Source organism: Trichosurus vulpecula, chromosome 5, assembly GCF_011100635.1.
Source record: "Trichosurus vulpecula isolate mTriVul1 chromosome 5, mTriVul1.pri, whole genome shotgun sequence".
Lineage (NCBI taxonomy): Eukaryota > Metazoa > Chordata > Mammalia > Diprotodontia > Phalangeridae > Trichosurus > Trichosurus vulpecula.
The window spans coordinates 148,227,406-148,250,904 of record NC_050577.1 but is presented as its reverse complement, the minus strand read 5'-3'; the positions used below and the strand labels follow the sequence as shown (position 1 = coordinate 148,250,904).

The following is a 23,499-nucleotide window of genomic DNA, read 5'->3' as shown; positions in this document are numbered from 1 at the left end:
GAAATTGCAATTCAAAGAAATTAAGAGATGCTGAAAAGTCAACTTTCAGGCAACGGCTTTCTGCGGCTATAAAGATACAACCAGTACACCAAGTGCTAGGTTAAACTGTGCCCAATACGTATATCGCTGAGAAGCGGAAGCTTTATCTAAAAATGGCATAAAATGACAACTTTCATAATGGACACCATCCAATCAACTTTGCTGAAAAAAGCAACACGAAGGAGCTAGATTTACACCATAATTCATGGCAAAGGCAGGCTGGCTCACTGTCCCAATACAACAGAGCCCCAATACAGAGAAGGGGAAGAACCCCTCTCTCCATTCAGGATGCTAACTGGGGCTTTTGGCTGATCAATGATGGTTGCTTTTGGTCAGCTATTCCACTGGCAGCCCAGGTGTTGCTGGATTTGAGGCAACGCACGTCCTCTTTACTACAAGGTTTGCTCTCAGCAGTGCGGCTGTTGCTGCATACATAAGAACGGAGCAGGGTTTAGAACAGTGCCTGTGAGTGCCTATAAATACGATTTAGTGTCTGGCCTCACAAGTGACAAGGAAAGCCTATTTTTTTTCCCTTAAAACGCCAGCCTGCTGGAGGCAGGCACTCTGCTCTGCTGAAAGAGAAGAAAGCATTTCCCTACAAAGAACAGCCGGGGGTCATGTCGAAGTTCCACACCCTGCTGCGTGCGGAGTGACATGCAAACATTTCGACAACCGGCCCCAGCAAGAGCAGGAAGTATTGTTTTATGGAAAGAGAAATACCTTGCAGGTGAGTGATCTTGTGCAAGGTTTCTTTGTCTCAGGATCCAATACTCCACAGTGTTTATTTGGGTCAAATTCTCTCTCTGGTTTAAAAAAACAAACAAAAAAAAATAAGAAAGAAAAAGGAAACTAAAAAGGATTTGGCATCAAGACTACATTTTTTAAAAAATGCACATTTGCCCTAATGAGCAAGACATTGTCAGGCAATCTGTTTACTCAACTAGCAGATCAAATGCTTTTACCATTTTTTCCCCCTTGAGAAACACTTGGAGGAAATTGACATATTTCTCCCTGAATCCAGAGAGTCTGTAAGACCTGCCACTATGGACAAACACAGGACAAAGGGCTCTCAGGGAAGACGAGGAAAGGGTGTTGTGCCAGCACATTGTGTGTGATTTAAAATTGTAAAGTCAAAAATCGAGGCATTTGGGTTTTCACACAGACCAAGTTACAGACAAAGAAAGGTCATCTGAGGAGTGAGAGGGCAATTTTACTGAGATGCTCTAAATCTGAAACTCTAATTTCTTTTACCTGCTATAGCTTATATTTAACTAGAGAACATTCCTGAGAAATATCCTCTTCCCTGTGTCTGTTCTGCCTTGCAAAAAAAACATCCCTTGTAACAAGGCTGCCATCAGAATAATTTTTAAACTGGACCTGTGATTTCATCGGTATTGGGAACTCCCAGTGGAGGATACTCACTCTACCAATGGCAGGTCAGGATCTCCTTTGCAACTTAAAGAGTCTCAGAGAGTTGCCTTGGGAACTGAGAGGTTAAGTGACTTGCTCTGGGTTACACAGCCAGTATATGTCAGAGGTGGAAGTTGAGTCTAGGTCTTTCTGACTCTGAGATCAGCTCTCTATTCAAGTAGGCCAATATGTCTCCCTATCAGAATCTGAACTATCACAGAAAAACAAAAACAACAAAAAAGAACAAGAAAACCATTTTATCCTTTCTGTTCAGGGCATGATTTGGCCAGCCTCTCAGGCAAGAGGCAAGGGAATGAATGCATGCATGAATGAAGAAAGGAAGGAAGGAAGGAATGTATATGTGTGTGTATGTATGCATGTATGTATGCATGCATGCATGTATGTAAATGAGTCAGACTGAAGCTTCGGGTCACTAGTGGGCAGATACCTCCTAAACACTTAGCAGTTTGTTTTTTTTTTTAATCAGGATGTGGCAGCAAGTCCTGTTTTGATTAGCTGGAGAGATGAGAGAATGAAAGGGTTAGCTTTCACAAGCTCCTGCAAACTATTCTGTCTCAATGTCAATGCTGAGTGGTCATGAAAAGCACTCCTAGGAATGCCTGCCTTATGCTTAATCTTTTTGGTAGACCATTACCCCTTCTGGGACCACTAAAACCTGTTCTTGCTGCCCACACATCCTTTGACTTTCAGAATGTATGGCCAAGCTATAACCTGGGCTCAACTTAGCTTATCACCTTTTAGAAGGTGGAAGACAGCTAATGCGCTCAGGGATTGGTTGGGACAACCCCTGGAGGTCTGGGGTCCATATTTACTCTCCATACCTTTTGGGGAACCTCCCTGGAATGCTGTGGCTCCACAATATAGATACTGCTCCAAAGGATTTACAAAGAGCAGGCTTGGATGGCTAACTTCTCATGCTTGGGTGGGACTCCTGGAAGATATGGGAAGAGGAGAGTCCTGAAGCCATTTACAGGGTCCAGGCTTGCTACTGTGCTTGAGGTCCCTGAATGACAGAAGACAGACCCAAAGAAAGATGATCCTAACATACACATCTGAATATGTCCCTCCCCTATTCAATCAAATCCAGTGGCTCCCTATTGCCTCCAGAATCAAATACAAAACCCTCTGTTTGGCTTTTAAGCCCTTTACAACCTGGCCGGCTTCCTACCTTTCCATTCTTCTTACCTCTTATTTCTGTCCACATACTCTACAATCCAATAACGTCTTTGTTATTCCTTGTACAAGACACTCACCTCCCCCTTAATGCATTTTTACTAGTGGTCCTCCATGCCCGGAATGCTCTCCACCTAATGGCTTCCTCCAATTCCCAGCTAAAATCCCACCTTTCCTACTCCTACTTAAATGCTAATGCTTTCCCTCAGTTGATTATCTCCAATTTAGCCTGTATAGATCTTGTTTCTACATAGTTGTTTACATGTTCTAGCCTCCATTAGACTCCGAGGTCCTTAAAGGCAGGGGCTGTTTTTGCCTTTTTGTCCCCAATGTTTATCACAATTCCTGGCATGTAGTAGGCACTTGATAAATGCTGGTTAAATGTTTGGAGGCAACTAGGTGGCACAGTGGATAGTCAGATCTGGAGTCAGGCCAACACCATCTGTACTACCCTGAGCAAGCCACTTATCCTCCATCTGCCACAGTTTCTTCATCTGCAAAATGGGTTGTGATAATAGTACCTACTTCCCAGGGTGGTTGTGAGAATAAAATTTGGTACTATTTGCAGAGCATTTTGCAAACCTTAAAGTTCTTTATAAATGTCAGCTATCACTGTTGTTGTGGTTGCTGCTGATTTGACCTGAGTCGGTAGCTAGTTTCCTTTTCATATTTTGTGACAAGGGTCACCTACATTAATAAAAGGGATAAGTTTGACTTGCCAATTTCTCTGAAATATTCACATCTTCTGGGCTACGTGACATTTCCATGGTGTCCACTCTGAATTTCTCCCACTGAACCCTGTTCAGCAGGGATCACAGAATCATAGAATTTCAGCATTAGAAGGCACGTCATGGCCATTTAGTCCAACTGGGGAAAAAACAAAACCTCTAAGATACTGAGCATGTGGTCATAAAGCCACTGCTTCAGGGCCTCCAAAGAGAGGAAGAATCCACTTTGTCCAAGATATAACATCCCATATTTGGATCACTCGAATTTTTAGGAAGTTTTCCTGACATCAAATCTAAACATGCCTCTGTGACTTCTACTCTTTGTTCCTAGTTCTGTTCTCTAGTGCCAAGCAGAATTAAGTCTGATCCCTCTTTCTTATGAAAACCCTTCAAATATTTGAAGACACAAGTTTTCTTTCTCTAAACTAAATCACTACAGTTTCTTCCACTGATTTCTTTTATGGTATGAACTTGAAACCCTTCAATAATGAATTCAAATCCCACCTGTGAGACTCCCTAGAGGACCTAGGCAAATCACTCAACCTCCCAGGACTTCAGGTTCCTTATCGATTAGATGAGGGGAGCATTGGACTGAAGGCTCTGAGACCTGTTGATAGCTCTAGCCCTATCTAAGATCTTATGACCATCCAGGTGCCCTCCACTGGACACTTCTAATTCTCCATGTCCTCCCCGGGATCAACACAACATTGCAGATGTGCTCTGTACAATAGAACTAAATCCTCCTCGTTCCTGGAAGCCTGCACTCTCCCAATGTAGCCCATCATTGAATTAATTTTCCTGGGTTTCTTGGAGAGTGGAGCTCAGGAAGCTCCTCAGAAACTTAATGTGGGGTTATTCAGATGCAGTTTTAAACTTGCTACTCTATGTAAGTAGGACAACGTAGGGTCTATGTTGGGCTACATGTGCTGAGTCCTAGCTTGTCTTAGCTGTAGGACTCCAGGGCAAGGCATTTAATTTCTTCACCTAAATGTCCTCATTTATCAAATTTAGGAGGCTGTTCTAGAAGATATGAAAGGCTCTTTCTAGTTCTAAAATTCTACGATTGTTCTCTTCTGATAGCTTATGCCATTTGAAGGCTTTGCCTCATCCCAGAAGCCACCTTGAAACAGCTTCTGCTGTCAGGTGAGGCAGGGGAAAAAACAGTGGACTGATTGATTAGGAATCGAAGTCACTTCATCCCTTTTCCTCCCAATCTCCTTATTTATAAAATGAGGAGTTTGGATCCATTACGCTATGGCAGCATGGTATAGGGAATAGAGAGCAGGAATGAAGTAAGGAAGACCTACTTCAGACACATGCGAGCTATGTGACCTTGGGCCTGTCACTTAACTTTTCTTAGCCTCAGTTCCTCATGTGTAACTTGGGATAGCAGAACCAACTTTACTAAGGATCAAATGAGATAATGTATGTAAATGCTTAACAAACCTCAAAGCGCTATATAAATGTAGCTATTATTTTGAAAATGATCACAACAAATGTTCCCCAGGATATGGATGGTGGTAGTATTTGTGTGGGTGGAAAATGAATATGGGATAAATGAACTTAATGGAGAGCCCGGATGGTTTCTATAATGGAGTGGGGCTGTGGGAAGGGTGCTGGTGTTGGGGGGGGGAATAGTTGTAAACTGAGCAGATTTTGCTCAGACTCTAAAAATCTGTCTGGATGGTTGCTGATACAAAGTCTGAAACTAGTGAATGGAAGTGTTCCATTTTAAAGATATGGAGATGGGAGTGGGGGGTGGGGTGGGAGTGGAGGAGGGGTGTGAATAAAACAGCCTTTAGTCCTAAGCCAAATTCCACAGCAGGTTTCTGCCAAAGTGCCTTTTATTTTTGCTTCATTTTTAAGAGCTGAAAACAGTTAGGACTGGGGGCACCCGTTTCCCTATGAGCTGCTCCCAAGTCATTAAGAAAGAAGCTGGGGTGGAAGGCACTCAGCCTACCCTGGCATGGAGCCCCCCTCCCCACTCCCCCCCCTTTCTCTCTCTCTCTCACATACACACACACACACACACACAGAGCAAACATCTCACATTGCTTTGGTTTTGGAGCTAGGCCATTCAGGCAGGGGCAGAAAGATGGCTGCCAAGTGTTAAAGAGAGGTGGAAAAAAAAGGAAGAAAGGCAGAGATATTAAAAAAAAACACACCATCACAAACCAAAACGAAAACCAAACCAATGACAACAACCTTTCTTCCCTTCCCCTTTCCCCAAACAGCAGTAATAAAAATCCAGACTGGTATTCCAGATCACATACTTGTCACAGAATATGAAGTAAATGCCTTTGGATATATCATGTTTACAGCTGTACTATTTAAAAAAAAAAAAAACTTTCCATTCACTTCTGTGAGACAAAACTGTAAATTCCCATTCAGAAGAACAGCCAGGTGAATGGAGTCTGCGAGGCAGCATCAGGTACAATAAGAAAACTTGAGTCCCTGACCCCAAATCTTGCCATGCTGATGAATAGCACATGCTGATCATTTAAGGCTGTCAAACTTTCACTAACTTTCTCTGGAACATATTGGGTCTGAAGTCTTATTTTTAATTGTGTCTCTACTACAGATATTATTTTCTACATCCCCTCTCTCCCCATCACTATTCTTCACCCCAATGTGGTCTTTCTTTTAGCTTGTTGTCAATATGGGTCTTGCACCCACACTGTCTTCTGCGGCACTTGAGCTGACAAATCTAAACCAATGCCCCATTCACATGGGGAATCCTGCTGGAAAACAAAACAAAACAAAACAAAACAAAAAACAAAACAAACCAAAACATTGAGAGAGATCACTCAGTCCTACAGGGAACTAACTCAGGGGTGGCCAGGCAGGGCTGCTCAAGTGACTGCTCTCGGGAGCACTGAAGCCGATCCCAACGACAAAAGCCACTGTCAACAGCTCTGGCTTGAGCTTTTTAAAAAGAGAACACTGAACCAATCACGTGGCGGAAGCTGGAGCAGGAAAACCCAGAATGAACTTGGAAACCTACCATGAAAAAGGGCAGAGGCTGAATTTCCTCCTTTGAAACCTATTGGCATGACCGTCCCTAATCTCTACTGAGCCCTTTGAGAAATGTCATTGAGAGCTTTCCTAAGCCACTGTTGAAAGTTACTAGAGTGAGTCAATGAGGCTGTCTGTCAGCAGAAAATGGCTGTGCAGAACCAGATTACTACAACGGCCCTGGAAATTATGTGGATTTGTTGTTGTTATGGTGTGGCTGGAATCGCCTCCATCCCTTATTTAGGCTGGAAGACAGGGCACTTAAGCAAAGATACAGACTTAATTGGATCCTAATAACACTAAAGCCACTTTAAGCTGGGCTTTTGTGAATGAATGATCTTTCCAGTGGAGGCTCCTTGCAGGTCAATCCCACCTGCGGCTCCCCTTTCATAGGAAGAAGGACCTTGCTTGGAGGCACTGGGCGGATAGGAATGGGAGTGGCAGCCACTCAGCTGGGGTGGGGAGAGGGGGCCAGCAGGCTGCCAGACTCGGGAAGGTGCTGGGACCTACCTGAAAGTCTCTTGTAAGGCTTGTTGCTTTTGGTGCCATTTTGGTGTTTCTTGTCTATTGAGGGAGATACGATTCCTTTGCCATTCAGTATCTTCTCTGGTGACGGTGGCACCGGCTTGGACATCAACACCGGTTTAACTAAAGGTGGGGTAGGCACAGCAGAGGAAGAGGTGGCAGAGGTCACAGGAGTAGTGGTTGTTGAGTTCATTTTGACATTGGCACCGTCTGCCTTCACTAGGTTAGGAATTTTCTCTAAACTGACTATAGGAACAGGAACACTGCAAAACAAAGAAACAAACACAAATTCTTTCTTTGATGCATCATGTCCACTGAGGGGAGATGTTCACCCGACCCCACATGTCAGCTGCCAAGCCACTCCATGATCACTCATTTGTAATAATCCTGGTGATGTGGGCATAGGGAGTTCTGTTTTGCTGGGAAGGGAGACTCATGACCAAGAGGAAAACTGGTATCTCAGGTCAGAAACAGGACCAGGAATGGCACCAAAACTGACTCTTCCTTCTCCCCCACCCACATCCTGCTTGATCACCATGGGTCATTACATTGCTTCTTCCTCCTCCATCTCTTTAAATTGGTCTCATCTGTAAGATAGCATCTTTGACGGGCACAATGTCCCTACTGTGATGCTCAAGGAGCGATGCTATTTGTTACCAAATAAAGTGTGCCACTTGCTGAAAGACTCTCCTCACTTTCTCTAGCATGCAGCTAAGACTCCCATCCTCATCCTGATCAGGCTTGACATCTGCTTAGCTCGAGAGTGCTGACAGGATCACACAACATGATGGGATGGCTTCAGGCCAGAGGACTGCACAACATGCTGTCTGAGGGCTTCTGGATTACTCTCATATCCCGGGAACGGGCTAAAATTGAGTGAGCTGCTGTGTAACATTATCTAATATCCCATTTTAGTCAGCTAGTTATGTAAATGGGCAATTCTCAGAAGCTGGCAGCTTTCTTTCCATGATGAATTTTAAAAAGGCAGTACATGAAAGTGTACTTTCACTCCTTAGAATTAGCACTTATCATAGCCATTTTTTCCATAGTACCTGTGCACAGGAGTTTTTAAATGGGGTTAGTCATTCCTTGGGATCTATGACGGACTTGGCCTTAGGCTAGGTCCCTGAATGAAAAAGGTCAGATTTCATTTAGTCTCTGCTCAGGCTCCAGGGGAACCTCTCCTTTCTCCCGTCAAAGTACAGGCTGCTTCTTTAGATCCTGGCTGATCTGTGAGCCAAGAGCTGAGCACCCACCTCTACTTAGGAAAATAACAGGACAGACCACATACGATTAAGTCTTTCTGGTCCAGCAGCCACTGACAGGGTATCTGAGAGGTGCCAGGGAGCATAGCGGATCGAATGCTAGGTTTGGAGTCAAGAAACTCTTGGTTCAAATCTCGCCACACACACTTAATAGTTGTGTGATCTTGGGCAACTCATTTAGCTTCTCTGAGATTTATTTTCCTCGTGTGTGAAATGGGATCATAACAGTCCTTACCTCATAGGATTGGTCTGAGGATCAAATGAAATAACGCGTTTAAAGCATGTTGTAAACAATAAAATGCTAAATAAATTTCAACTATTATCATCACCATTATTTTTACTACTCCCGGAAATTGTATAGTTAGGGAAGAATATTTTATGTCCATAGAGATAAGGAATTCTCCTTTTTCTAAGTTTCATGAAATGTTTATTTGATTAGCTTATTAATTTAATAATTATGGTAACTCTTTTTTCCCTAGCCTCCTCCTTCTTTTTAAATAGGAGCACAGATGCTGTTTACAGATTCTCAACATCTTGGAAGGCAAATATTGGACCTGACAAATCTACTGTGCTGTTCGGGAATCTGGAGTGTGCCCACTCCTGGAATCTTTCTAGGACGCTCCTCTCCTTGGACTGAGAAAAAGGTTATACAAGACTCTAGGTCTTTCAATGGGAACAAGGAGGATGGCAGTTTGGGGTAAGACATGAAACCATTACTATTTCAAGGATTTCCAGAGTAGGTAAAATGGTGCCTAAACTATTCTAGACACAAGTGGACATCTGCTAATTTCTAAAATCTCACCTCAAAGTATTTAAATACGCTGAAAGACCAAAACAACACTGAAACAGAGAACTTGCAAACCTTCTAATCTAAAAATAAGCGAGAAAAATGAAAACCACACATATACATAAAACAAAACCCCAAATTTATAACCTGTACCTTTCTTTCTTCCTTCTTCCTGCATACCTGACACTCGATTAATAAAACCATTGATTTCATTCCTACTCCTTGTTTTCTTATACTGCCTTTTATTTCTATTTATTTCCATTCTTTGAGTGTGGATAAGGTGCTATATGGTACATCTAAGTCCTTGACCAAGAAGATACAAACATTTTCTAACTGCTTTTTTGTTTTCTTTGTCATCTCTCTTTGCATAAAAGGGAAGGGAATTAGCACTGATGTACCACCTACTAAATGCCAGGCACTGCGCTAAATGCTTTACAAATATTATTTCATTTGATCTTCAAAACAACTCTTTGAGGTAGATGCTATCCGCACTTTACAGTTGGGAAACTGAGGCCAACAGAGTTAAGTGACCTGCCCAGGGTCTCATGGCTAGTAAGTGTCTGAGGCTGGATTTAAACTCAGGTCTTCCTGACCCCAGGCCCAGTGCTCTATTCGCTAAGCCACCTAGCTGTCTCTAAGAAAGGTATGGTACAGTGGAAAACACATTGGGGTTTTGAACCAACAGAATTAGATTCCTGGTTTTACCAATTATAGAACTATATGACCTTGGACAAGTCACACATCCATGAGCCTTCACTTCCTCACACGAAAAATGAGGATAATAATCCTTGTTTTACCAACCTTTTGGAGTTGTGAGGAAAGCCTCTGTATGGGGGCCACAGAAATGTGAGCACTTATAAGGATGAGTCTGTCTACCAAATAAAATTCAGGAAAGGGAATTTAAACCTCTAAGTTCTAGTCTAATTTCTTCCTTGGAAACTTTGTGTGAGTCAAAGGCCACAGGATTACAGATTTAGAGCTGAAAAGGTCCTAACAAGGCATCTAATCTCCATATTTAACAGATGAGAAAAGGAAGGCACAGAGAGGCTAAGTCACTCGCCTGCAGTCACAGAGTAAGGGGCAGAATTGAGATTTGAACTCAAGTCCTCCGACTCCAAAATCAGTTCATTTCCCACTGTAGCATGCTGCCGTCTGAGTCTTTTGGGGCCCTCATTTACTCAGTTGCAAAATAACCCAGCAAAGTGATAGGTACATAATAACTTAGAAGCATTTTTACTTGAATAGAATAACCCAAGGATATTGGGAGAACTGATGTAAATACAAAACAAAAATTAAGTGTTTAATGTAGCATGCTGTATTTTCCCCCCAATCAATCCAGCTAAGCCTTGGCTTCCCCAAATCAGCCAAAAATTATAGATGTGGTCAGTCCAGCTCTTTGGAAAAATGCCAATTGTTTCATCTCCTTAGAGCTCTGTCATCCCAATTATGTTTGCTTATACTTTGACCAGGTTAGATAACATACCTATTACCCATCTCCGATTTTGAGCTTTCTGCCCATGGATAGTGGAGTGCTTGTTTACTATTCTTAAGCTGCTAGTTAGTGTTCCTAGAAATCTTGCTGGGCCCTAATTACCCCCTACCCTGAAAACCTTAATATATAGAGGCAGAATGAAGCCACCCAATAAGAGAACTAACTCATCAGAGAGCCTGAAAAATAGCAACATCCAACAACCAATTCTTTCAAGCCCCCATTTTATTTTGCAAGAGGGTAGAATCTGGAGAGCGTCTGGACAAACACCTATCAAAGAATTCCATTTATAATGTGATAAGTTGTTTCTGTTTATTTCACAGAAGTATATTTATTTATATTTATATTTATTTCACAGAGTATAACGTGATCAGCTTGGCAAAGTTCCATGACGCCAAGCCATGGGGTGGAAATTTGGGGCTGGTCGGCATGGTGTTTTTTCTCTGGGGTGCACATTCAAGGGTCTAAGACATCTCATAGACCAAGGCTATGGAGCAGAGCGGGTACAACCTGGCAGCTGCTCCTTTTGATTACTTACTTGGTCACTTTTTTTTTCTCCCTACAAAAATACAGGGTAGCCCTCAAATCCCTGGTAAAAATGTCCAAATGTCCTTCTGAAGTAATAGGATTCTAGCTAGAGCCGAGGAGGAGACTCTGCTGGGAATCAACAGAAAAGAGAAACTAGCAACCAGAATGGTTCTAGGGGAAGAGAATCCCGGAGCCAAAACACATCACCAGGAGAAATTAAGAGGAAGAGAGAGAAGTGAAAATCATACCTATGCGACCTTACCACCCTCATCCCACCCAGTATAAATGGCAGCCATGGGCTCATCCCAGTATTCAGTCGCCTTTCTTCACTGTTACTGGCAACAGTCCTGAATTCCTAAATCAGTGAACAGAGGAGGAAACGTATGCAAGATTGTTCCATACACAATTTGGAAAATAAATCCCAGGAATTCTCAACTTTTTTTTTTTTTAATAAGCAGAGCATGGAACTAACCCTCAATGTGGAGAGCACTTCCCCCTCCCTTGGTGTCACTCCCCACTTTTTCATTTTACTTGTTCAGTTAGCATTTTCCTGGGCTCTTCTTATGAGATAGGGCAGGAGCTCTTAACACGGGATCCTTGGAACCCCAGTTTCTTGGAGAGACTTCAGGGGGTCTCTGAACTTGAACGGAAAGCCCCCCCCCACCCCAAGAACTACTTCTGAGAAGGGTTCATGGGCTAAAGCAGTCCACGACACTAACAAGTTTTAAGAATTCCTGCCCTATAGTAAGAAAGAATATGTGTGGTAAGCACCTCTGGAAAGCTTTCTCCTCTATCCCCGTCTTTCTGTCTTCCCAGCGCCCTCAGTTTCTTTGCCTTTGGACTGACTATATTCTTTGTCCCTCTCTCTGTCTGCTCATCACCCTCAGTTTCCTTGCTCCAGCTCCTTTCCCAGGACGAAATGGGTCTAAATAGGATTTACTTAGCAGTGCACTCTTCTAAGGAGTGTGGAGTCCTGAAGAACAAGGTAAAGGTGCCCCCATTTTGGAGGTGAGTTACAGCATGCTCTCATACTTCTCCAATAATGGGACTACATATCTCCTTTTTTGTACCTGATCATATTAACTGCAACACTTCAAAGGGAGGATGGGCTGCAATGAGGAGTCCCCACTTTGTTGCTTACGCGGTTTGTTTCTGCCCTATTTGCCAGGGTGGTGAGCCCAGCCATCATCACTTGGGTCTGACGGCTCACTCCCTGTCACTTCCTTCCCCCAGTTCCAAGGAATTCCCCTATCCCCTCCCAGAAGCCTCACAATTAGTCACATTTACCCACTCACTATCGTCCTCTTTGCAAGCAGTATGTGAAAGAGAAGGATGATTCTCTGATCTTCTCCCGCTGGCTCCATAATGCCTGTTTTGTTCGCTTGGGATGAACTCTTTAAGGGAGCACGGGGCAGCAGCTTGTTTCCCTGCTGTGTGTAATATACTGGGAGTAGTTATCTCCTTGTATCTCTGTACCTCTGCACGGCTGTCATGGAGAGAGGATTGCACAGTCAGGGACCGCCCTCCCTCATCCCAGCTATGGAAAACACGGGCTCCGCACAACCAAGAGCGCCTTGCTATGCTGGGGGACAATCTGCCCATTGGCTCTTGTGCCCCTCTATGAAGCGCACATATTTCTTTTAATGTGCTCAGCATGTATAACATACTCTTTCTACCCAAAGTGACCCTTCACAAATAAGGTTCCTCTTACATTCATTCACACAAGGTGCCTTTCATACACCCTCACCACCTCCCCTCTACCCCCTGCCCGCCTCCTTACTGTCTGCAATGGAGCTGAGGCAGATTATCTCAATTTCCATTTGAGGAAGATGGTTTCCATACTCCTAGATCCAGTTGCTATCAGAACGATTATACCTTACTGATGATCATAATTTTACTGTTTCATCACTGTCAACAAACACGTCTTAAGAAATGGAGAATTTTAGAGTCAGAAGGGTCCTTAGAAATAGGTTTGCAAAAATGTTTCCCAATTCATCCTTATACTTACCAGTACAGAAACAAGATGCATTTATTCAGTGAGGGACTAAAAAACATAGTACTATTCTTAGTAATCCCCAGACTAATTTCTTTTAGGAACCTGTGGTCATAGGCCCAATCTAGTACCTTTTCATTCCTATGACCTTTAGAGAACCTAGAAGGGTCAATTTAACCTAGTCCTCTCTTCTTGGAGGTAGGAAATAGAATTATGCTTTCCCTGAAGGGCTAGCATCGTCTTATTTTAAAAGACCTTAGTGCAGATGATTCCATAATCTCTCTTGATTTCCCCGTTTAAAGTGACTATTAGGAATTTATCACCTGCATCTTTCAAATTGAAACAAGACTGTGGAACAACTTTAAAAACCACAATATCATCAATGAGGATGCTAGATGTAGAAATATCTAGGGGTCAGCAACCTTTGAATACCAAGTGTGGCACATAGCAGGTATCCAACACATGTTTATTGAATGAGTGTTATCTCCTAATGGAAACACGTGGAAAAAATCCTTATAAATTCAGTTTGCAAACAACTTCATAAGCACAGATTATAAGCATAGCCTGGGAAACAAAAAAACCAAAAAACTCCAAAGCTATCAGACTAAACCAACTCCTTTCTGAATATTAGGCTTTGGAAATAGGAAGCATTAAAGGTATTCTTTCTCAGCTTTAGCAAGGCTTTGAATTCTATCCTACATGACACATCCTCAATAAGTCATGACATTGTCTATACCACATAGTTATGGGGTGGGTTTGCACTTGGCTACAGAGGCAAAACCAGATAACTTATTGTTGAAACACTGCCGACTTAGGGGCCATGCTAAGAGGTGTGATGCAGGGACCTGTCCTGAGTGGAGTGTTTTATGGCATTTTCATCAATGACCTAAGTGACAGAACAGAAATTTGACTCATCAAGTTGGCTGAGGCATTCAAGCCTAAGAAGCTGACCAGCTCCTCAGAAGGAAAGGATCAGAATTCCATTCTTAATGACTTTGGTGAAAATTTTAAAAAGTTGAAAATAAACAGAATGAAGTTCAGTAAGGACCAACAGTGCTAAGTTAAGGGTCCTGGTATCAAGCCTCCACCTCAGACTGGATGTGAAATTCTCATCCTTGAGGTCCAGTGAGTTCCTGATTGGCAAGCACTCTTATCTTGCCTAAACCTACTCTTCAGCTTTCTCCATTCCATACCATGCCATGCAGCCAGGCCATGCTATCTCCCATGTACTTCCTTCCCACCTTCCAACCTGCTTTCCAATTCTAGCTCTAAAAACAAATCAACTCAGCATTACCATTCCTGGAAGGGATGAATCAATTGTTGTATGGTTCCACTCACCACCCCTGTGATACCCTTATTCAGAACGCTTCTTTTTGGCCACCACTCCCCTACATATGTTATATTCCCCTATTTGAAGGTAAGCCCCTTGAAAAAGCAAGGACTGTCTTGCTTGCTTGCATGAAATCAAATGATATACCTATTTAAAGAACTTTGCAAATATAAAAACACTATTGTAATTATTATGAGAAGAAATCTTGGTGTATTGGCTAATGCTGTTTAGGAACACGATAAACAATGGAGGTAACTGCTGATTATACAGATAAGAGGAGAAACCACTGTGTGGACTCCAAAGTGGGATCCATGACCTCACCTCAAGGGATGTAATCGACTAATGGAGGCTGGGAGGATGGCTTGCACCTCACTCTTCTGGTGATGGCCCACTTCGGTGTATAAAAATATACAACATGGCCATACCTACCCTTATTCCTCCCTGTCCCACATATTATCCCTCTACCTTCAAGGTGTAAGATCCTAATGTAAAACTCCCTCCTCACCTTCAAAGGCAGGCACTGGCCCCTATGGGCAGTTATAACCTAATTACTAACTGGGTTCATAGCAGCAGCTGCCACAGATGCCACTGGGAAACTCACTCCTCCTCCACCCTTCACTCAGCAAACTCACCCTCAGTTCCATAGGTTACCTGGTGGCTTTTATACCCTTCAGAGTGTGGGCTACACACTGGGGCAGTGAAAAGTCAGTCAACGAGTATTAATTAAATACTTACTATGTACCAGGCACTGTACTGAAAACTGGGACAGTAAGACCCTTGCCTTTGCATCATCACTATTTCTTTTTGTTTTGGCTAAGACATAGTGAATCTCACATGGTCAGTAGGCATGGGTTGGTTGCAATCTGCCTTGGAGATCTCACTATATTATCTTTCCCCCAAAACTCACCCCTCTTCCAAATTCCCATATTTTGGTCAAGGGCGCAACCATCCTTCCAGTCATCCAGGTTGACAACCTCAGTGTCATCTTTAGTTCCTCATTCTCTCATACCTCATGGCAAAATTTTGTCATTTCTATCTCCTCATTCCCCCCCACTTGCTCCCTTCTCCCCCCTAGTTTAGTCCCCACCCTTATTCAGATCCTTTTCACCTCACACCTGGACCATTCCGATAGTCTTCTAATTGGTTCTCTCCCATCACATTTTCCATTCTCCAATCCCATCCTCTCCACAGCTGCAGAAGTGATTTTCCAAAAATCACTTTCTGATATCTGACCATGTTGCTACTCACCTAGTCAATAAACTCAAGTGGTTCCCTATTGATTCTAAGACCAAATATTACTTCATTTTTGTCTCCTTGTATAAGTTTTATAACATAGTTATCAGCATTGCAGTACACAAAGATAATTTAAGAATACATAAAAAAACTACATATTGGGGTTATGTGCTCAAAATTTTTTTTATGAAGGAAGGTGCAGTGACCAAAAAAGTTTAAAGACTCATCCTCTGAGATAGCTATGGTTTTCCTGTTAGTGGTGCTGTGGAGGAGAATCAAACACAGAGATTCACAGAAGGTCTCTTGTTGGGAGATATAGTCTAGGTACACTGACCTGCACAAAAAAAGTTCTTACTATCTCAGGAGGAAAAATGGGCAAGAAAACAATAAGGGAAAGTAAATGATGATGATGGTGACGATGATGATGATCTTAACTGGCATTTAAGGTTTACCAAGTGCTTTTCATATATTATCTCATTTGATTTTCACAAAAACCTTTTGAAGTAAATGCTATACGCATTATTCTGATTATTTTGTGGATGAGACAGATTCATCTAGTCCAATATCCTTATTTTACAGATGAGGAAACTGAGACCTATAAAAATCAAGTGACTTGCCCAAGGCAACACAGGTAGTAAGTGGACAGGATTAGAACTCATTTCTTTTCAAGTTCAGCACTCTTTCTACTACACCCCCCTAAATTAGTGATACTATGACTAAGGCAATAAAGAATTCACTTCAGTAAAATTTTCAGGATTTGACTTTACTCATTGGCAGAATAGTGTAAGAGACACCAGTTAGCACTGCACTACCACCCTCTGAGACCAGAAGATGACAAGCTTTATTTCAGATGCTCAGTGCTGCCCGAAATTCTTTTGATCAGGGACAACAGAAGAAGAAACAGCAGTTTATATTCACATTAAGGTCTAAATGTCTGAGAGCAGATCTCTCTTAAAAGTAGGTTTTGACAGAAAGAGAAGTAAGGGACTGAGCTCTGAATAATAAGGGGGGAAGGAAGACTAATGGGACACAGGGTCATGAACGAACACAGAATTCGAAGGTGGGGGTCTAAGGAGAAATTTCACTCACTACAAAATTTAGTTTGGGACCAACCCTGCTTTCGGAAAATAATGAAGTGGAAAGTTACTGTCTTCAGCCACCAGATGTCGGTGTCCAGAAGGAATCCTCTTTCAGACTAATAATGGGCTCCCTTTGCTGACTTCGCTTCTTCATCTCCTCCTAGAGCCATAAGAGCCGAGCAATTCGCCATTATCCCTCCTTCACCAGGCTCTCGTGTCAACAAAACTGCCAGTGTGGATGAAGGGGGCGGGAGGGGAGGCTTGGGAGGTGCATCGAAAGAACCGGAGACAGAAAAAATTCCTCCATGGTTGCCTTGGCGAGGCTAAGGAGAGAAGCAGAGGCCAGCTCATCGGGTGACCTCGAGCACCTGGGCTAGCATGCCAGAGTGTCTGGCAAGGGCAGGTGCTAATCCTGGGGCCTCTTCTCTTACAGGCTTATTCATTCAGAGGGAAGCTGGCAATAAAAAGGACTGGGTCTAAGCACTAAAGTGGTCGTCTGAAATCAGATGATTTAGCCCCCATATCAGGATCCCAACCTCTCCCCAGTATTGCCTTGTATGATCTGCTCCCCTCAGAAGGAAACAGGGCCCAGTGGCCCAAGAAGCCATGGGCATCTCATTCAGCTTTCATATAGTTCCAGTTTTCTACTTGGCCCTTTTCCTTTTTCAGTTCTGGAACCTAAGAATCTTAAGACTAGAAGGAATTTGAGATATTATCTTGTCCCTATGGTGAACCTAAGCACATCATTTTTTCATCTTTTAGAAGATGCTCCTTTTCAAAGCTTTTAAGAAAGCATATGCACTGGGAAAGTATAGCAAAGATAGAAGTACAAACACATCTCTTCTCTCTTCTCCCTTCCCCCAAGCAGGCATACTCCCCCCACCCCCCAAGCTCGGTGGTCCCCGGGGAGAGTGGAGTCAAACATAAAGTGGTTGCTACAAAACATTTAGGAGAATAAGGTTCCACAGCTTCCTCTAGCGGCCTCATTCTAAGGTCAGAATATTTTATCTTTTTTTTTTTTTTTTGCTAGGGCTAACCTACATCCTTTCCCTTGCAGTTTAAACTTGCTTTCCCAGTCTGTCCTCAGCAGAGGAATGGAAAACACACAAACCCATCCACTAGTCTGTACAAGAAGGAACTCTTCATATATGGCGGTAGTTGTACCCTACCTGTCTCTACCCCTGGTTGACCAATCCCTTTGTGTCACATTTCTCAGCACTTAGCAAGGAACCTTAATTGTTGCTTGAACGTAAAGAAAACACCAAAAAAAAAAAAACCCAAAAAAACCCGTTCCACAAGTTCTTCATAATGTTTCCTAGTTACAAGTTCTGAAACAGCTATGGATTTCTTTTTTTGGGAGGCAATAGGGGTTGAATGACTTGCCCAGGGTCACACTAGCTAGTAAGTATCATTCTGAAGCAGCCATGGATTTCTTTTTTGGGGAGGCAATCAGGGTTTTGAATTGTCCAGAGTCACAGAGCTAAGTAAGTGCCTGAGGTCACATTCGAATTCAGGTCTTCCTGACTCCAGGCTCAATACTCTATCCATCGTGCCACCCCTATCAAAGAGAAAAACATTCTGGTGAGCAATAAAAAAAAAAAGAATGAATGACGGTCATCTTGTTATCTACTTTGGCCCACAGTCTGATTAGGCTATCCTTACAAAGAGCTGGTCATTCCTCATTCTTCGGTTTCCTTTTTCTTCCCAGTGTTGGGTGACAAGAACCTTTCCTCTTCCTTCCAGAACTTCATTCTTTCTATTTCTGAGGACTTTGCTCATCTACCAAGGTCGCACGGAATTCAGAACCTATCTTTCAAGGCGTGGGGCTCTGCCTCTAGCACGGCCTCATCTGAAACCCCAATGAGTGAGAGCAACTTTAAAGCTGAAGGAGCAATAACTTTCTCATCCTTGATGCCTCGCTGGCATAAGGAGGTACTTCCCGGGTGGCTTAAAGAATATCTGAAGCTCCACACCTTCTTCTGAATCTTCCCTACCATCCTCCGCTGCCTGATTCTTCTCTCTGTATCTCGAGCACATCCTTCTGGTCCCTTCCTTCTTTACCCTCCTGAATGGCTGCCTCTCTTCAGCAGTAGGGGGAAAGGGCACGGACGGACGAGGGGAGGCCCAACCCCAGAGGCGGCCTGACAAAGTGGACAGAAGAAGGAAGGAAGTCCTGAGTTCATCTTATGCACATCTCCAGCAAATCTACTGACAAATGGCCCAGGAAACTCTCCAAGACTGTAGGTTGCGGATGAGTGGTGAGCTGTATCAGCGGAGGGGCTTCACTACTAAGAGTTCCCCATACCAACAAAATCATGGGTATAAACAAACAAAAAAGCCCATCTCGCTTCTTCTTCTTTTCGTTCTCCTTGAATTGTCAGGGTTAAGGGTAGACTTCAGCAAACCTCAGATACTTCAAAAAAAAAAAAAAACAACAAAACAAACCTTATCTCTGTCCTCCCTTTTACGGTCAAACTCTTAGAAAAAGTGATTTACTTGTATTCACTTTCTCTCTCCTCATTCACTTCTCAATGTGCTGAAGTGTGGGTTATAATTTCATTGCTGTTCAATCGTTTCAGTCACGTCTGACCCTTCGTGACCCCGTTTGAGGTTTTCTTGGCAGAGATACTGGAGTGGTTTGCCATTTCCTTTTCCGGCTTATTTTACAGACGAGGAAACTGAGGCAAACAGGGTGAAGTGACTTGCCCTGTGTCACACAGTCAGTAAGTGTGACGTAGGATTTGAACTCAGATCTTTCTGACTTCAGACCTGGCACTCCAACCCCATGTGCTACCTAACTAGGTTCATTACTCAACTGAAACTGTCCTCTCAGAAGGCTGTCAATGATCTCTTTGCTAAATCTCATAGCCTTTTCTCACCGTTCTTGACCTCTCTGCATCATTAGACACTGTAGACCTCTCTCCTCCTCTGGGGTATTTTCTCTTCTCTTACTCAGTCTCCTTTGCTGGATCATCATCCATGCTTTGCCTACTAGTCTGTTTCTTAGGCCATTAGCTTTACTTATTCTTTTTCTTTTTTTTGGAGGGGGAGGGCAGAGCAATTGGGGTTAAGTGACTTACCCAAGGTCACACAGCTAGTAAGTGTGTCAAGTGTCTGAGGCTGGATTTGACCTCAGGTCCTCCTTACTCCAGGGCCGGTGCTCTACTCATTGCCCTAGCTTTATTTTTCTACAACCTTTGTCTAGGTGATTTCCTCAGTTCTCACAGTTGCAACGGCAATCTCTAGCCTTATGACTTCCATCCTAACCTTGTCTCTCTCTAGAGTTCTAGTACTACATCCCTAGTTACCTACTAGATCCTCAAACAAGATTTCATAAGGATCTCAAGCTTGCCCCCTCCAAAACGTTATCCTTCCTTCCAAGCCAATCCCTTTCCCGAACTTCTCCATTATGGTTGAGGATACCACCATCCTTCTAGTCACTCAGGGTCACAACCTCAGTCATCCTCCCCTCTTCACTTTTCCTCACTATCCCTATAGTCAAGTAATTGCTAAGTCTTGTCAATTCTATCTCTCCACCTCTCATGCCTGTCTACCTGTCCCCTTCTCTCCTCTCACATGGCCAGCAACCTAGTTGCAGCCCTGGTTACTTCTCATCTGTACTACTGCCTTAGCCTCTGGATTATTCCAGTCTTGGATCTCTTCTCTCTCTGTCTCTAACCATTCTCCACGCGGCCATCAAAATGATAATCCTAAAACACATTCTGACCACATCGCTCAATGGTCTCCAGTGGCTCCCTATAGCCTCTTTTTAGGATAAATACAAACTCCTCTGGCATTTAAAACGCTTCATGCTCTGACTCCAGTCTATCTTCCTAGCTTGATCTCACATTACGCTCCTCTTCTCCCTCCCCCCTCCCCCACATTCCAGCCAAGCTGGCCAACTTGCTCTTCCTAGAACATGACATTTTGTCTTCTGGCTCTCTGCTTTGGCAATCTGTGTGTCTAAAATGCACCCCCTCCTTACTTCACCTCTCGGGCTCCTTAGCTCTTGTTAGTGCTCAATTCGCCTTTTCCTGATTCCCTTAATTGCTAATGATACCTCTCCCCATTACTTTGTAAATATTTTTATTTATTTATCTGTGTACATCTAGTTTTACCCAGTAGAATGTGAACTTGAGAACTTTTTAATTTTTGTCTATGTATCCCCAGCACCTAACATAGTTCTTAGCCTTTAACAGATGCTTATTGAAGGAAGGAAACAAGCATTTATTAAGCCCCTCCTATGTGCCAGGCACTGAGCTAAGTGCTTTATAAATATCACAACAATCCTGTGAGATAGGTACTGTTATTATCCCCATTTTGCCATTGAGGAAACAGGCAGATAGAGGTTAAGGAACCTGTCCAGGGTCCCATAGGTATCAAGTGCCAGAGGCCAGATTGGAACCTAGGTTTTCCTGACTCCAGGCCTAGTGCCCTGTCCACCGTGCCACCGAGCTGCCTCAGCTGAAGGACTCCATGCCGCTTAACATTTTCCTAATATGGCCAAGGGTTGTTGAGAATGAGGGGAAAAAAATAACTAATGAAAATCCCAAGACTGTTTAATTTATCTTATTTCCTCTCCAGGTCCCTTGGTCTTTAATGGAAATCTCTTACATCAAAGCACATAGAATTATATCTGTTTCTTTTTTCTATCCAACCTCCTGATTATCCTCCTTCCCTAATAATATCATCAAGACTGAGGATAATGAGATGTCATAATGGATAAAGGCAACTTTCTTAATTCTGAAAAACTCAATATGCTCTTACCTCACTTACCCTTAGACCATCCCTACAAAGTGAGGGAAGACTAGTCCCATTTTCAAGCTCTATAACATGAAGGAGGCACAGAGTGCTTAAGCTACTCTGTCATAGATACACGCACAGTGACTCTGGAAGTTATCTGTTTCCTCAATTTGGTATACTGTCTTCTAGATTCTGCTGCCTCTTTCTTTCCAGAGTTGTCATTTCTGAGCACCTGTCTTGCTTCTGGACCTCACCAATACAAGGGAAGGAAAGATCAGCCAACCAGGTTTCTCCATTGGGCAGCTAGCCAGGGCCTCTCATTTGTAATTTTCCTTTCCATAAAGTATTGGGAAGATTTCCAAAACACTTCTACTCCCACTACCATCACTTATTGGAGGACGTGCCTTCCATCTTGAGGGAAGACATGCTTTTCAGAGGACGGGAAAAACATAAAACAAATAATCTACCACTGCCAGAGTGTGTGTGCAGAGAGGGCAACAAGCCTGCTAATTTTTCTTTTTGCTCCTTTTCTTTTGGAATAGTAGAACCACCTCTTGCATTTTTAATAGCTGGGCATATTTAGTATTCAACACGCAGTTCTGGGTTGATAGGATAGCAATAAGCCATTCTAGGGAAGAAAACCTGTTCTCTTCCTTCCTTTCACATATCAGGGCCAATCGGAGTTCTTGACCAACTGGCTGTGCTAGACCAGTTCAGTCACAAGCAACAGTGGGAGTAGGAAAAGACTGGCTGACTGTAAGTCCAGGTCCCTGCCTGGCTGGCTGTGTTCTTACGGCTAAAGGCTGAAGCCTCATAGCTTAGAAAGCCCTGATCTACTACTAGTAACCCACACCAATTTGTCTGCATCCGGCATTGTTTTCCCTATGGGCTCTGTAGCAAAGGATTTCAGGATTTCACACATGGGTTCCTCTTAGCTCTGGCTATCTCAAGGAAAGCCATCTATAGACAAGATAACTGATGTTAACTGTAAAAAACAGGAGGTCCTAACACTCAGAAGACTGGAAACCTTCTAAGCACTGTGAATGCCTGTTTGGGGCTATCCTCATGGCTAGGAACATAGAGACGGCCTTTGTATTAAAGAAGCATTTTTTCTTTTACTCTGACTTTTGCTCTTAGATTTTCTGACTAAACACGGTAGCTGATTCTGAAATGGCTGTATGTCTATTACCAGTTATCTCCTCTCTGCTGAGAAATAATTCATTTACTTTCTTACTATATGTTTGGGTTTTTGTCATTTTAAGCACCTTCTGATTTTCTCTTTGAATGCTTCTTCTCAAAGGTCTCCCATGAAGATATTGAAATTCTGAAAGAGTCTATGACATGTGACTAAATAATAACTTTGTCCAATGATTCCCCGAGTTTTAAGATCAAGTGAGGCATAAAATAGGGATATGAAAGCTCACTTACAGTGTTCTCCAGCATCACAGAAGACATCCCTAATGAAATCCAAACGAAAGAAAGATTCCCTATTGATGGTGTCTCCAAATGCTCTAATCTGCAGATGGCATGGTATTAATCATATCAAGTTATGGAATACTACAAAGCATCCTCTGTGAAAACCATAGCAACATGAAAGAGACTGGTCTAACGATCCACATCAGAAAAACAAAGTGGATGAATAAACATAGTGCCCAGACTGTGACAAAAAGTTAGACAGACCAGGTACAGTATATAGAAAATGATCTGGGATCAGAACTGAGTAGTAGGAAGAGCACACAGCATTTGGGAAATACTAAAGTGCTTTTAATAGTCCTAAACTGCTAAAAAAAAAAGTCCTTTTCTTTTACCATCGATATTCTCTTGGTGATGGATGAGTGCTGAGTTAAGATTTTCTGTTTTTGTTCCTCCTCTTTTAAGTCATTACTTTGTTCTTATGACCTACTTTAAGGTGACCTTATTCCTATAGGAGAGAGCCTCGAGTCTCACCCCATATGTCAACACTTTTCTTGGCTTTGGAGTTTTATTTAATATACTGATTTATTATTTTTCTTTAGTTATGTAATTTTTTCCCCTTTTGAATTTCCCTTCTTTCCTTCTTTTGGTAAGAAGAAACAGGAAAACAAAATAGGCAATGATCAAAATAATTCAAATGACAAGAACCACCACAAAAAGAATCAAGA

General features: G+C 42.8%; 1 protein-coding gene across 4 annotated transcripts in view; it reads right to left on the bottom strand.

The window, feature by feature from the left end:
- ATXN7L1 (ataxin 7 like 1) overlaps window positions 1–23,499 on the bottom strand; it is a 258,733-nt gene that overhangs the window by 27,785 nt on the left and 207,449 nt on the right. For all 4 annotated transcript variants that reach the window (XM_036760137.1, XM_036760140.1, XM_036760138.1 and 1 more), the window contains 2 exons: window positions 6,897–7,174; window positions 760–842 (listed from right to left, as the gene is read on the bottom strand). In XM_036760137.1, coding sequence (XP_036616032.1) covers window positions 760–842; window positions 6,897–7,174 — 361 coding nt within the window. The remainder of the gene's footprint in view (window positions 1–759; window positions 843–6,896; window positions 7,175–23,499) is intronic.